Source organism: Pleurodeles waltl, chromosome 2_2 (genome assembly GCF_031143425.1).
Source record: "Pleurodeles waltl isolate 20211129_DDA chromosome 2_2, aPleWal1.hap1.20221129, whole genome shotgun sequence".
Taxonomy (NCBI): Eukaryota; Metazoa; Chordata; class Amphibia; order Caudata; family Salamandridae; genus Pleurodeles; species Pleurodeles waltl.
In genome coordinates, this window is record NC_090439.1 from 664,226,210 (window position 1) to 664,243,086 (window position 16,877).

A 16,877-nucleotide genomic window follows, 5' to 3' on the forward strand; every position below is an offset into this window, starting at 1 on the left:
GAGATAATACATGGTTGCCATGTTGTCTGTTTTTATGAGAACATTCTTCTGTTTGAGAAGAGGTTGTAATGCTTCTAGGGCAAGAAACACAGCTAATAATTCTAAGTGGTTTATGTGTAGCTGTTTCTGTTTAACATCCCATTGCCCTTGAATGGTCTGATTGTTTAGGTGAGCTCCCCAACCAATCATTGATGCATCTGTCGTAATTATGGTCTGAGGCACAGGGTCTTGAAACGACCGCCCCTCCATTAAATTGATGCGATTCCACCATTGAAAGGACATATGTGTTTGGCGGTCCATCAACACTAGATCTTTAAGTTGACTCTGTGCTTGTGACCATTGTTGTGCAACGCACTGTTGTGAGGGCCTTATGTTTAATCTTGCATGGGGGACTTTTGCTATGCAGGATGCCATCATTCCTAAAATCTTCATGATAAATCTTACAGTGTATTGTTGATTTGGCTGTATGAGTGGTATTACATTTTGGAAAGCTTGTATCCTTTGGATATTCGGATATGCTAGAGCTAGTTGAGTATTTAGGATAACACCTAGATACGGTTGTACTTGTGCTGGTTGAAGGTGTGATTTTTGATAGTTTATAGAAAACCCTAGTGTGTGCAGTGTTTCTATCACATAACGCGTATGTTTTTGGCAATGTGTAAGATTGTTTGATTTTATTAGCCAATCGTCTAGATATGGAAAGACATGGATGTGTTGCCTTTTTAAGTATGCCGCTACTACTGCTAGGCACTTTGTGAACACCCTGGGAGCTGTTGCTATGCCAAATAGCAACACTTTGAACTGGTAGTGTTTTCCTGCTATGACAAACCTGAGGTATTTTCTGTGAGCTGGGTGGATGGGTATGTGGAAATATGCATCTTTGAGGTCTAGAGCACTCATAAAATCTTGTTTTTGCAGTAGTGGAATAACATCTTGCAGAGTAACCATGTGAAAATGCTCTGACAAGATGTATAGAATGAGGGGCCTGAGGTCTAATATGGGCCTTAGTGTGCTATTTTGGGGGGTGGGGGAGAATTAGGAAGTATAGTGAGTATACTTCTGTTCCTTGTTGGGACTGTGGAACTAATTCTATTGCTTGTTTGAGTAGTAGAGATTGAACCTCTTGTTGTAACTGAACTGTATTTTCTGGGGACAACTTGTGATAACTTGGTGGAATGTTTGGAGGGGTGTTTATCAATTCTAGGCAATAGCCATTGCGGATAATTGATAATAGCCAGTTGTCTGTGGTGATATTTTGCCAATGAGAGTGGAACTGCTGTAGTCTTCACCCCACAGGGGATGTGTGGAGTGGAGGAGAGGGAAGGAAGTCACTGCTTTGGTTGTGTTGTTGTTTGTTTAGAGGTTTGGAATTTACCTCTATTCCTAAAGTGTTGACCTCCATATGTTCCTCTAAACCCACCTCGTTAATACTGGGTTTGATGTGGTTGCTTTGTTTGTGAGGTAGAAGCCTCTGAGGATTGTGCTTTAAAACCTCCTCAAAACTTTGGTTTGCGAAATGAACCTCTATATTGTGTGGTGTACAAAGCGCCCATTGCTTTCGCAGTGTCCGAGTCCTTTCTCAGTTTTTCAATTGTAGTGTCCACTTCTGGGCCAAAGAGATGCTTCTTATCAAAAGGCATGTTAGGTACTACCTGTTAAATTTCTGGTTTAGAACCAGAGGAGCATAGCCGTGCAAGTCTTCTGATTGTGATGGCCGTGTTTACACTCCTTGCAGCTGTATCAGCAGCATCAAGGGCAGATCTTATTTGATTATTACTAATTACTAATTTTAATTGTCCTTCCTCTACCTCTTGTTGTGCCCTCTTTTGGTGTTCTTTTGGGAGATGCCATATAATGTCCTGGATTTCATCCCAATGGGTCCTATCATAGCGGGCTAGCAGTGCTTGAGAATTGGCAATTCTCTATTGATTTGCTGCCTGTGAAGCAACTCTTTTCCCTGCTGCACCAAATTGTTCTTCTTTCTTTATCAGGAGGAGGTGCATCTCCTGAAGACTGGCTATTTGCCCTCTTTCGTGCTGCACTAAGTATCACTGAATCTGGAGGCACCTGACGAGTAATATAACCTGGATCGGAAGGTGCAGGCTTATATTTTTTCCTCTATTCTAGGTGTGATAATCCTTGATTTTACAGGCTCACTAAAAAGTTGGTCTGCGTGTTTTACCATGCCTGGTAACATTGGCAGGCACTGGTGCTTGGAATGTGTTGAAGATAGTGTATTAAATAAAAAATCTTCTTCTTAAGGCTCTGAATGCATTGTTACCCCATGGTAAGCTGCAGCCCAGGATATGACCTGGTTGTATGCAGTGGTATCTTCTAGTGGAGATGGTTTCGATGGGTAAGTATCTGAGTCATTATCTGGGATAGGATCAGGGTCATAAAGATCCCATGGGTCTGCTATATCTTCTTGTGAATAAAATGAGTGTGTTGGATATGCAAAAGATTTGAGGTAAGGGGATATGACATGAAGACTATTATACAGGCAAAACAGAAGGTTGATCAGATTTGCAGGGAAAATCTATTATTTAAGGTTTGTCCCAAAGAAGAAAAAATGGAAACAATTAGATTCATTACGACTTAAAGCAATTAATCCTATAATGTCGGAAATATATTGACCAGAAGCTGGCACATCTTACAGACAGACTATTTAAGCAAATTTATACAAGATTCACATCAGATCACTTTTAAAAAGAATAGATCTATAAGAGAGGATTTATGTCATAATCTTAAAACTGGTGATCAAGAATCCAGTACCTTGTTACCATCAGGATTGCATTGCTGTATGCATTGTAAAGCATGCAGGAACAGTGTTAACTGCAAAAAGATAGAAGTGACAAGCATCCACAAGGAACATGTTATAAAAGGTCATTTGAGTTGCAATACAACATATTGTGTATATTGTCTAATATGACCCTAACAGAAAATATATGTGGGCAGTACAATTCATAGTGCTAAGAAAAGGATATTAGAACATAGAAGAGCGATCAGAAATTATGACAAAAATGATCCAGTGGCAAGACAGTTTTTTGATAAACATTTTAGTAATGAAAATTTACTTAGGTTTTTAGTAATTGACCAAGTGAAAAGGAATTGTCGAGGAGGAGATAGAGAACGAGAGTTAAGAATTTTGGAATCCAAATATATAATGAAATTTGACACACTTGATCCTACAGGGTTAAATTCCAGCAAAGAAATGTGTATACATTTAGGATAGATGAATAAACTTTATGACTACGAGCCTCTAAGTTAGGATTATTAGATTATATTTTAATGTTTTTTTTCTTTATTTTAATTTTGCTTAGTGTGGTACTGGTGTTTTCACAATTACTTTTATTAATCACTTAATAGCAGGCGGAGTTCTTCCGAATTAGGAGAAAGGGAAACTTGGATTTGGAAATATGGGTATATTTTGATATTTAATCAGTGGGGTACTGTTGCACAGATGCAGGTAATAAGTGCATTCACAGCCAATAGAGCCGATATATGTTAGGGCTCATTTATTGATTGATATAAACTAATTACATACATTTATACAATGTATTACAATCATGATATATAACAATATATGTTGATATCTCACAAAAGGTAGAACATATAGAGCTATTTATACATTGAGAGTTGGTATCAATGAATTGAGATATATGTTGATAATCTGTTTTAAATAAGTAATTTGAGAAAGAAATATGTATATATTTATTGTTCATACGGATAAATAGAATGCTGTGATGAACATAATGATGAACCCTACACCATTCCAAGATGGTCACCAAAGTAAAAGTGCAAAGACTGTAACTTGGATATGTGTACGTCGTCTATGTTTAATGCTTTTTATACTGGGTTTTCACATACACACTCCATCCGTGACAAAGGCTACAGATGAAATGTGTTGGAGGAAAGTCATTCTTCCAAATAAATCTTTATTCATTGCCAGCAACTTGGAGGTGTCCCGGTTTCTCCTTCAATGTAGAGGAAAATTAACTGCGTATTGGGATTTACGGAGCCTGCCTGGGACCGCTGCGCTATAGCTTCCGTATTCCGGTTTTCATTTGCTGCATATATATATATATATATATATATATATATATATATATATATATATATATATATAGTATTACTGTATGCTTAACATGTATATAGGTCACTGCCTAGTTTTCATATGATGCTTGACGAGATGCTTATGGGTCTCTGTTTTATCTATCACACTATGGAGATATGGCTATTTTATCTACAAGTGCTTCATTATTGAAATATTGAGGTAAACATGAAATATAAAAAATATAAAAATGCACAAATTAGCTTCAATTACAGCAACAGTTGAAGGTCTGAATTTATACGTGACAACAATATATCTCGATATATTATCTTCCTTATACATGTATACCCTTTCTATGTAGTTATGTATCTTTATATTTACTACTTTACTCCTGGTTTAGAAGAAAAAAAACCTTTGACTTGCTTCTACTACTCTACGTCTTATCCTATACCTCTCTCAATGTATCCTCTACCTCCACTCTCTGACACATTCCAAACCTCATTATAATATTATGATCTCCAAAAAACTCTTTCTAGACTCTTCTCATCTCAATCTCTCCTTAGTTCACCCAAAAAACACATTTTACAAATGTGATCTCCAAATAACACTTTCTAGACTCTTCCTTCTTCCATGCCTCCATTATCCTATTCAATCCAACTAACAGACTTGCATGTCCCCCACTCAAATTACCTCACATTTCCCTTACTACTCCACCACTAATCCTTTTTGTGTTCCGGAGTAGCATACTACTCGCTGAAAAGCACTTCAACGCCTTGTCAGGGGTAGTAAGGGCTATATAAATACAATTTAGAATTACAATGTGTTATGAGCACGAGAACTATCGCCATATCAAAGTCAAAGGCACTATTTTCCTCGAAGTTTAGAAGAAAGAGAAAGACTGCTTGTCAAAATATCTGAAGAAAACATCAGTAGTCACATAGAACAAAGGTCACTCTAAGAGAACAGGTGGCTCCTCATTCTTACTTGGGAAAGACTCTGGTGATCGAAATCACTGGTTATAGAATTGGAAGGCCATCTCAACTAACTGACTGCATTCCAGATATCTCAGCTGCATTTTATTCTCCATTGTGCTAGAAATAAATACCAATCAACAGCGAGGGTTCGGCTCTTGATTCCAGTGATTCAATCGAAGATGTCAGATATGGTACATTCTAATCTGAGAAAGGAGAACCATTCCATAAGCCCCAGAAGTTTGTGAAATCAAACTGGGGTATTGGAACAGAAAGTGAAATGCTGAGGATCCCTGTACTAGCTTTCACTTGTGTGAGTCTGTTCTAGAGTGTATCAGAAGAGGGCTGCTCAAAGTAAAACATTTTAATGTAATAACGTTCCCAAATTCACGATCTACAGAACCAAGTGGTCCAAGATACACCCTTTCGACTCCCCCAAAAAAGATATAAATGTACCTGCCTTCCAACAGCTTCATATGTTGTGAAAGGGCTATAAGAGGTAAGCTATTGCCTATTTACATCATCTAGAGCAAACTATAGCCTAAGTATTCTGTCTGACAAGCACTTGGCTTACTGAACACAGCCATCCTGTAATTAACTGGTCCCTAATGACTGCAAAATATGTTAATTCGATTGTCTTAGGCATACTGCTACATTGTGTGGCTGCATATTACAGAATTTCGCAGTTCCTATATAACTCTTGATTGTCTTGCCATCTCTTGTAGAACAAATAAAACATTTACTACTTTCATTCATTGCCCTCCCAGCACCTTGTCTATCAAACTGCCTATATAATTAGAGGAAATCAGCCAATGTGTTCTTAGAAAAAACTGTATTTCTTACAGGATCTAAATCTATGCTTCCCATAAAAGTGTCTCCCAATTCAGAAAAACAGTTCTAATAACCTTCTACTATCCAGTTAATCACCTACGTCTACATCTGGCCATATAATGCATTCTACATTCGGTGACCCTGTTCCACTAGCAGGGAGAGATCATTTTGCTATCCCATTTGATATTCCTATTCCTGAGCTTCCAAAATCGAAACCTCAAACCGAGTTCCATCACAGAAGAAGCAGAAAAAGTTGTCCTTCAAGCTCAATAGCCATTCAGATTTCTCATATTTGTAATACTCTTTATAAGTTGCTTTTAAATGCCACCTGATGACACCTTTAGATATTTCATTGACTCCTTAATTGACACTCTGTATTCTATAATTCAACTGCAGAAGTATACACTTAAATCTCTACATCAAAAAAACATTGTTTATTCCCAATCTTATTAGGTTGAAACTAAAAGCAGGCAAGCTCAAAGGCAAATGGCATACTTTATACGAGTCCAATTTAAACATTGGTTATAATAATACTTATAAAATAAAATGTATCAAAAGAACAGATCAAAACAGTTTCTGATTGGATCGTCCGTCAAGGTTCGTTATATACAAAAAATAATTTTGTAGGTTCATAAATCAGATTCCATACCCTCTAGGTTACTACTTTTTACAAAAATCTTTAATACGTCTGTGGATTCTGGCATAATGCTGGCCTCATACAAAACAGCCGCCGTCAAACCACTTTTTAAAAAACCCACATTAAAATCGAGAAAATCTAAGCAATTATAGGCCTAATTCACCACTTCCATGTTTGGATAAAATCCTGGAGAAACTTGTGTTTACTCAAACACAGAATCATGTTGTTAGTAACAACATCCTTGGTTGGTCAAGTAGATTTTCATCATGAAAGAAGCAGACATCTAACGGTTGGGACTGTCCTGAATGATTTAAATAAAAAAATTGATATAGATGGTTCCGGGCCACTGATTATGCTTGATTTGTCAGCAGCGATAAATACCCATGGCCATTCTAAGATTGTATCCAGATTCACAGATGACGGAAATATCGGAAATTGTATTAAAATGTGTTAAGTATTTTCCACGGTTCCGGGCTGATCCCAAAATGTTTAGTTGTGATGTCCCTCAAGGCTCTATGTTGTTACCTTCTCAGTTTAATATATTTATGCTAACTCTAACTAAACTACTCTAGCACAGAGAAGAATAGTTCTATATGTATGCTGATGACACAAGAGTTTTTCAGTCTTTGGCACATTCTGTCAAAAGCATTGGCTAGTCTGACCTGACAGGTTGTCTTTCCATTATCTATTAGTGCATGGTTCCTAGCTTTAACTTACCCCAACTAACACTGAACTTCTCCTTTAGCCACCTAAAGCCACTTGAGCCAACAACCTCCTCTAGCAGCCCTCATTTGTAATGTGAGCATTTACGACAATGCCAATAAGCATTCAAATTTGTCTTAGGATCTCTGAATTGTAAAGTCCCAATTGCTTCTCAGTGACGGCCACACTCACATGACAACAAATAATATCTTAGTACAAATTAGGGTGGACTATGGTAACGTGGTTTATCTAGCTGCTCCTTGTGTACCGTTTTCGGCTTCTCATTTAGTCAAATATTCTCCTATTTCTCAGCTGAAACAGCTTCACTGGCTGCCCATTAAAAGTAGGATTATTTGAAAGTGAAGGTGATCCTACACAGAGCTAATTATCAAAGGTACCCTAACTTATCTAAGAAGCTTAAAAATGATGGCCCTCATTATAACATTGGCAGTAAATGCCACCAGGTAACGACCGCCAACATACCCTCGCCGTGGCTACCAACCGTCCACTAAAATATGACCGTAGCCGGAATTCAGCAAGAAGGCTGCTGGAATTCCGTCTACGGTCATGGCGGCGGATGGCGGTAAGGGGGTGCTGCTGCCAGCAGCAGCTCCACACCAGTAGAACGCCGCCGACTGCATCATGACCCATGATACTGCCTGGCGGTGTTCCGCTGGCGGAAGCTGCTGCTGGCAGCAGCGCCGCGTCCTGTCTCCTGCCGGAGGACCCCCCTGAAGGAGGGAAGTTGGGTTCTCCAACAGGGGAGGGGGGAAGGAGGTGTTGTGTGTATGTGACTGTGTTTGTATGTATGCATGCGGGTGTGAGGTGTGTGTTATGCATGTGTGCATGAATGGGTGTGAGTGTATGTTGTGTCGTGTGATTGCGAGTGTGGGTGAATGTGGGTATGGGTGTGTGTATGAGTGTGTATGTATGTGCGTGTAGGTGTTTTCTATAGTGCGTGCCTGCGTGTTCTTTTCTCACCAAAGGGCTAGGATATAACGTGGAGGAGTCAGTCAGTCAGAAAGATAAGAATGTACTAGAATGATGTTTATAGTACAGCAGGGAACGGTTTAATTTTGGGAGAGACACCTTGGGAAACTGGCCAGTTCCAACCTGTTTTTTTCACAACTGACCTAAAGTAGCCAGCATTTTTAAATACTTCTTGCAGAGTGGGAGGGGTTTGCTAGAAATCTCCTTCCTCGCTTGTTTAAGGTATATAGGAGACCCAGGTCGACAGTGGGAGATTCAGAGACCTTAATAAGGATTGAGAAGTCGCATGCCTGATACATTTCCAGGGTAGATTTCTCTCTTTCTCGTTGCAGTCGCACCGGGGTCAAAGACTTGCTGGCAGGAGAAGAATGAAGCACCAGATAGGCCGCACAGTGATGAATTTTTACTAAATATTTGCTTTGCATTGTGTATGAATATATCTCTCTCTCTCTATATATATATATATATATATATATATATATGTGTTTGTATCTTTGCATGTATAGATTTGCTGTTTATAGATTGAAGATTCTTTGTACAAGTTCTCACTTTATAGTTATTGTTGCACATTCTAAAAGTGCACTTTCGGTTATACTGACCTTCCTTCCCGAGCCTTGCAAAGTGATAAAATAAATGTCTTCTTTAGACTAAGAAGTGCATTCCAGAGATTCTTTTTGGCTCCTCTCAGAGTGTGTATTTTGGCTCGGTCCGCAGTAAAGCAAAACAACACTCCACACATGCATGTGCCTACAAAATGGCACAGGCTTGTTTTCTTTGTTTTTATTTACTGAGTTGGATCGGTAAATACAAATATTTGAGCAAAAGCTTTCTCTTTCTTTTTTAAGTGGCTAGGGAAGCAATACAGAGGGTGTGGATTGAGGGAAGCAACACAGGGTGCGGATAGTGGGCAGAAACAAGGAGGATGGCATGAGTAAGTAACACAGAGGATGGCAGAAGCAATGCGGAGGGAGACGCACACAACAGGGGCAAGAGAGAGCAATGTGAAGCACAGGAGGAGCACAAAGACAAGAAAGCAATGGGAGGGAGAAGTATACAAGGGCAATGAGAAAGCAATGGGAGGGAGAAGTATACAAGGGCAAGTGCAACACAAATGGCACAGTGGGAGAGGCACACAGGTGTGAGTGAGATCAACATGGAACTCAGATGAGGGAGATGCCAGACTGCAGGAAAACACAAGCAATCCCATAGTGCTTAAGCAAAAAGGTAAAAGTAGTTCCAGAAAAAGTGGGCGGTGGAATAACACAAGTAGTGAGGCCATGCTCCAGGATAGGGACAAACACAAGAAGAGGACGGAAAGTTTATGCAAGACAACCAATAAAAACCAAGCAAATGAGAGTGACAATAAGGCCAAACAATTGTAAGCAACGGGCGGGAGCTAAGCCCATTGCAAGCTGACAATAGGTCTCTTTGCAAGCAGGCAGTCTGTGTTGTCCGGTAGGAGAGACCACAAAATTCATGCTATCTGTCTGGAATTCTGAAATAATTCTAATGCACAGTCTACTTGCACAACACCTGATTTCTCTTCAGTGAGATGCCCGGGCAAGATTTTAGACTACATGCCTGGGGAGAAAGCTCTCTGGTGAAGCCAGAGTAATGCCGCACCGTTGAGGAGGAACCAAGACTTCGCTCTGTGGAACAAACATGGCAGGGGACCCAGAAGTCAACTGCTTTCCCTTTCAGTCATCAAAGAAAGGTCACTCTTACAAAAGACTCAAGAAATCAAAGAAATTATGTCAGTTACAGAAAGCTCAAACTGCAACAGTCATTAAGTGGGCACCAAAAATACCTGAGGTGCCCTTTCCTCTCTGCAATATATGTTGGACTAGGAACCTGCTCCATGAGGTATTTACTTGACAACTACCAAATGGACGTCACTTTCCCAGTGACATACAGGTATCAATAACTTATTTTCCTCTATCCCTTAAGAAATAATGGTTCCTTGAAGATCGGGGTTTATAAAGGGATCTGGTGATAGTCCAGGTCCCACAAGCAGAAAAACTAGCTTGTTCCACACTCTAAAGAGTTCTTTGGGCTTCTGGGGTAAAAGTAGCTCTAGGGCTGGGGCAGCACGATCACACTGGGCTGAGCAATATATTTTGGGTTGTTTTAACAGCCAAGCATCAAATACAGCAGCTAGCAGTGTTGGTTTAAAACATCACTGTCTTGCACCTGTTACAACTCCCAAACCCTGAGGGTTACATAAATAAAACCCAATTAAACTGAAGTTATGTAAGCAGTGGAAGCTGCAAGCTTTGTAAGCATGGACCGAGCCCCACTGCCTTGGTGCAGAAAAGAGAACGTAAAGATTTTCAGCAGGGTAGGTTCCCGTGCGACACCTGGGACTTACCAGGAACTAACCACGGACATAGTTGCATTAATACATTGTTTCCGAGGGTCTGCAAGGATAAAGGGTTGGCAGAGAGAGCAGCATGCATTAGAATAAGACTGTTCTGTTACAGGGATCTTCACACCTTTCTATACAGACACAGATGACCATATCAGGCACTGAGCAGTACTTATGTTCTGTTTACCTGCTGCCCATGGAGGAAGTTGTACATCATCAACCAGCTCTCCTCCCTGCTTTTTGCCCAAGTCCAGCTTCAAAGTATTTATCAAAAAGCCTACATCGTGCCCATAGAACTCAGGAATCAGCTAGTTGTAAAGAAAACAAAAATGACATGAACAGCTGAAAGATGAATACTTCTACATCCTATTACATTTTGATATTGACTCTAGTCAAAACCTACCTCTTTGAAGTCTGTTGCACCCTCTAAGCAGTTTCTCCAGGTTTCTGAAATACTGTAGGGCAATTTAAATCATTACAATTGTGTTAAATTAATCCACTTTATATTTATTAACAGTCATTTTGTCAGCAAAATTATAACTTTTAAACATTTTAGTAAATGCCATTTAAATTTACTAATACATGCCACACAACTGCATGCCTATTACGCTTCTTAATGAGGTGATAATTACTGAAGTTCATCATTCAAGATAATTTTAGGACATATTGTTTACTCCATAAATGAGCCTATAGGTACCTCATTCAAATAGGTGCAAATTAACCGGACGACAATTACTACTGAATAAAATGCACTTTCCAGTGGTCATCTTGCATCTGGTGCATTTAAGCCTCAGATGAGATGCCCAATTCAAAAAGCCATTTGCATGTGTGAATTCCACCTAAACGTCCAAAGATTTCAATTTATGAGTGCAGGTAAATATAAAAGGTAACTTTTTTCAATCATAAATCCATTAATTCATTAGAATTATTACCCCGAGATTTTGTGTTACTACGACTGAGTTCCAAAGTGCGATGTCTTGGAAAGTTTGTTTGTATCTATATTCATAACCTTTTCACCGTTTGGTGAATCGTTAAAGATTTACTTCTGCAAGGGCAGGAGTTAATCTCTTTCCAGGCAGGACAGGTACTACTCCCTTCATTGGTGGAGGTGCAGAGGAAGGGATTTGCCTACAAAAAAAAAAAATCCGGGGCGGGGGGGAATTAAAGTTATAACAAGCACTGGCAAAGCCAACATGTCTGGCATTATCTGCTAACCGTCTGCTTAGTGCTGGTTAACGACATATGTTTGTTGTCAGTGATCAACATATAAAAACAACCTATTAGCCAGAGGGTTTGTTGTTTGTAAGGTGGTATCTCTGTTGTGTATTTCTCACTCTAACAGAGCACTGCCCTATTGAAACTATGGGGAGTTGAAATGCTGGGTGAACACAGACAAAAAAGAATTTCTATTTAACTATGCATAAGAGCATGAAATATAAACTAGAAGTTGAAGAAGCTTTTGCTAATTACTTTTGGAATGAACACTTCATAATTCAAAATTCTGAATTACTGTACTTCTTCAGTGCACTTGAGAGAGAGAGAGAGAGCTCAAGGCTGTCAAGCTGGAGCTAATTTTCCTATAAAATATAAAGACTCCTTCAAAATATGAATAACTACTAACATAATCATACTAAAGCGAAACTGTGAATGTTTCCGTTCAACTATCTGAGAGAAGAAGAAGTACCAAACTGTCCTTGGGCTGGCAGGAGAAGATAAACATCAGTTTTTATCAGCTCATTAAAGTAAGTAAATGAGTGCTAACAACTGTGATATTTTCATCCCTGTTTAATATACTGCTGGACTTGGCTCACTCTGCACGGTCACCCCAGACTTTTTGCTTTCCCTCCCCTCCTTTGCTGAACTCGTTTTTGCTGGCTTTAGTACTCTGTGCACTTTACCACTGCTAACCAAAGCTAATGTGCTTGTGCTCACTTCCCTAAAACACAATACAATTGGCAGTGACCTGTTTGGTACATTTAATGCACTTATACATTTAATTTACTAGTAAATGGTGCCACGCGTACCCAGGGCCCTGTATATTAAATACCACTCCTTGGCCTGCAGCACTCAGTATGCCAACCGCTAAAGTAGCCCTTTGACACGTATCTCAGGCCTGCCACTGAACCCTGTACTACAGTTTAAAACTGCTATTTCGACCTGACAAAGTAAATCTTTTGCAAGGCCGACATCTTACTTTCCAACACATATACGTCACCCCTAAGGTATGACCCTAATGCTCATTGAGCAAAGGGTATTGTAGTTAAAAAGTAAGACACGTACTTAGGTTTTACATGTCTGAACAGTGAAAAACTCCTGAATTCATTTCTCACTGTTGTAAGTCCTATTTTTCCCATTGTCTAATAGTGGGTTACCTTTTTATGTTGCAGCCTATCAGACAGTGCAACTGTCTGGTTTGCTAAACATATCTTGGGGACTTTCAGAAAGTTGACCTAGGAATGAATTCTGCTCGCTGATTACCACTGGCTTTGAGGTTTGTAACTCACACTTTCTGGCTTTATTTGCTTTACGCTGCCCAAGTTCAGTTCGCCCCTCTTGTTGTCTGAAGTGTGTTTTCTATATTCTTCCACAAATTTGCTGTTAACAAGCCTTTAAATCTTGTTCTTATCTCTTCACGTTTGCTATGCATTAAAAAAACAAGGTCAAATGTCAGGCGCAGCCTTCTAAAGGTGCTTTTTTACTTTTCTTTCTCTGACTTCAAAGTCAGAAGCTTTATGTCACAATCTTGCTGGATACTGGGGGCAGGAAAGAGTTTTTTCTGCCACACAGCAATATTTAAATGAACTGTGTAAGTATTTCAGAATATATGAAATTATGAATGCACAAGTGAAGCAAATTTTGTGTTGTTTCTGAAGTGTTTTAGAAACATTTTAATATTATCAAAACGGACCATTAAACTATGTGATGTAATTTCCACACATTGTCGTCTGTGCACTGTATAGTTTTATTAGTAAAGCTGTATGTCTGTGCAATTGTAGCGGTCATTTCAATTGCAAATGTTTTGTCTGTAATGGCAGTGTGCTACCACACCATAAACACTCCACTCTACCCCACTTTATGCTATGCCTCACTACTCTACCCTGTACCACTCTTTGCCACTCTAATCTACACCACTGCACCTTTTGCCACTGCACTCAACACTATTCCAGTCTAGGCCACACCAATCTACTCTACACAACTTCACTCTATGGACTGTATGCCACTCTGCAACACTGCACTCTATGCCACTTCATGCTATGCCTCTCTATGCCAATGCACTCTTCGCCACCCTACAGCGCCCAATCAATATGTTTTATGTAGGTTTCCAAAGTCTTCCAAATAAATTATGATGACCAATCCACATCAAGTGTAAAGCATAAAGTATGCAATAAGACGCTCAACTGTGATCGGCCGAAACTTTCACCCAGTCTAGTGCGATCAGATGACTGTGAGTGGCGTTTTGTACTTTCAGGAGCTATTTTCACTTAAAACTCAAAAACTGCATGTTTCCAGTTGTACTGATTGGACGTGTGTCATTCTGGTATCATTTTATATATTAAAGTTTCCTCTATTTTTTATAAATTGGTGTTGGATTTTTCATGGGTTGTGCTTTCACTTTATTACTGTTTGGGTGCCACAAATACTTTACACAGTGCCTCTCAGTTAAGACTGACTGCTTTCAGCCATGCTACCGGAGGGTTAATCACAAGTTAATTTAGTGATGTTTGTGGTTCACCCTGACAAAGATTGTGGTAAGTGGGGCTTCCATCCCACTCAACCAATAACCCAATGCCTTGCATATATCAGTAATGAGACCTCTTGACTGGAGATAGTGGATGTCAGTGCAACAGTTCTCATGTTTTATTCCACTGCTGTCCATCCACTAACAACCACCCAGTGAACAACATGTCTACAAAAACAAAGGGTTACAAGTGGACTATATTCACAGATCCTACAGCCAAACACTGATTTAAAAAAATAAGTTTAAAAATGCTATGTTAAGGAATGGTACAATTTAGTGTAAATATATTTTTGTTTTGTTTAAACTACATTTGATTGCAATTAGATTTATATAGCACTTCCTATCCCTGATGATGTGTTGAAGCTCTTTACAGCAGGTAGCAGGTTAGTTATCAGTCAGGTATTATTTGTTACTGGAGTTAGTCATATGTTCTCAAGGAAACCATTTCATGCATTTACTCCAGTTTTTTTAATGGTAGATTACATCAATATTTGATAAGTGGGCTTATCAGTGGGCCTATGTGAGTTCATGCAAATAGGCTTGAGGAGATTAGGTATTGTGAGGCTGCACGAGAATGGTTCAAAAGAACAGACTGAAATCTATTAAACAAATTGTGGATGACTTGCTTTTTTGTTTCTCTGAGTAATTTTCTAGTTTTTTTTTAATGTAAACTAAAATCTGATCATCATATCAATCCCCCAAAATAACGTTAAACTTTGCTTTTTTCAGTGAGTTTCTATTTCTTTTTTTTATTATACTCACCCAGCTCCCTCACTGAGCACAGCTTTAGGTCATGTGCAGGAAGGGTTGGCCTGTTACCAGGCCCAGAGCCCAACTGCCAGATAGTGTCCAAGCACCCAGGAACCTTCACCTCACCTCACATTTTTCTTTTTTTTTTTTTGCACGTTTGGAGTATTCCTCTGGTATTGCGTGTCTCCTTGTTTTGGTAGACAGAACATGGTAGTCATGTTGTATGCACACAAGGACTACCTGACAGCTCCAGGCAGTTGATATGAGGCCATGCTGGCAAGGTGGCCGCAGACTCTGGAATGTCATGTTGTTGACGTGTGCCCCCTCCCACCGACTAAATATACGTCTGTGGTGATGGTCACTTGAGGAGCAAGGTCTATGAAGGGCCTGCTCTGCTGTTGCTGTTCTGCCAGAGTGAGTTGGGTGCTGGCCTGGATCAACTCTAGACCTTCTAATTGAGCCTGTGCTTGTGTCCACTGGCTTGACAGGCACTCCTGAAGCATGCCCATATGCACAACAACTTTGTTTAGGACTGCCCCTGGTAAGGGCTGGACTTGGAGTAGATCCAAGTGAGATTTTGTGGCAGTCACTGTCATCTCCAGATTGTGCAGAAGGGAGATTGCAGCCTGGATGTGGACTAGGTGTTCCTGTCTGCTTGCACTCTTGATTAGCCAGTTGTCTTGGTAGGGAAAGACACAAGTTCCTTCTCTTCTCAGGTGAGTGACTATTACCGCAGAACATTTGGTCACAACCTTAACAGCTGTGACAATTCCTAAGGGCAGAACCTTGAACTGGTAATGTTGGGCACTTACCATGAAGTGGAGGTAGCACCTATGGGCTGAATACATAGGGATGTAAAAGTAGGCATTCTTCAGGTCCAGTGTGGCCATGAAGTTAGTTGCCTTGCTGCAGAAGGGGGATCACAGCCAGTAGGGTGACCATGTGGAAATGTTTTGACAGGATGTATTTGTTGAGAGGGCAGATGTTGAAAGTTAGTCTGGGAGGTTTGTTCTTCCTGGGAACAAGGAAACATAGGGAGTAAACACTTTTGCTTTGGTGTTGTTGGGGCACCAGCTCTATGGGTCCTTGGGGTAAGAAGGTCAGCACCTTCTCTTGCAGTAACATGAGATATTCTGGGCTGATGATATGAATGCAAGGTGGGATGGTTGATGGGGTTGAGATGAGCTCTAGGCAGTAGCCGTTCTTGATGATGGTTAGGACCCACTGTTCTGTGGTTAGTTCCTCCCAGCAGGGAAGAAATCCCTGACATCTCCATCTGAGAGGTGTTGTGTGATCTGGGGGATACTGCAGAGCCAGTTCTTAAAGGCAGAGGCTTCCTTACTGGGAGCACCTCTGCCTTTGGTGCTACTCCCACTAAAGGAGTCCCCTGAGAACTCTATGCTGCCCTGTCAGTGTTAACCCTGGTGGCGCTGCTGGTAGGATTGGGTTGGCTCTGGGGATGTGGCCTTGGACCCACCTCTAGCCTGTTGCTTCCAAAAGGAGCCCCTGCAGAAAGAGACCTGGAGGGCACTCATTGCCTTAGCAGGCTCCCTGTCCTTCTAAATTTTCTCAAGCATGGTGTTAACCAAAGGTCTGAACAGGTGCTCCCCATTGAACAGCATGATGACAGTACAGCTGCATCTCTGGCTTTAAGGCGTGGCACCAGAGGATAATTAAGGTGTTCACTCCTCTGGCTGCTGTATCTGAAGAATCCAAGGCACACCTGATAGTAGCAGTCAAAACTGCTTTCCCTTCTTTAACAAGTTTTTCCCCTCTTTTACTCTATTGATCAGGGAGGTGCATTAGGAGCCCCTACAGCTTCCTCCAATTAGCTCTATCAT

At 40.3% G+C, this 16,877-nt stretch overlaps 1 protein-coding gene across 2 annotated transcripts in view; it reads right to left on the reverse strand.

The window, feature by feature from the left end:
* NSMAF (neutral sphingomyelinase activation associated factor) overlaps positions 1–16,877 on the reverse strand; it is a 665,048-nt gene that overhangs the window by 205,867 nt on the left and 442,304 nt on the right. For both annotated transcript variants that reach the window (XM_069220229.1, XM_069220228.1), the window contains exons 17-18: positions 10,951–11,002; positions 10,735–10,855 (exon numbers count right to left, since the gene is read on the reverse strand). In XM_069220229.1, coding sequence (XP_069076330.1) covers positions 10,735–10,855; positions 10,951–11,002 — 173 coding nt within the window. The remainder of the gene's footprint in view (positions 1–10,734; positions 10,856–10,950; positions 11,003–16,877) is intronic.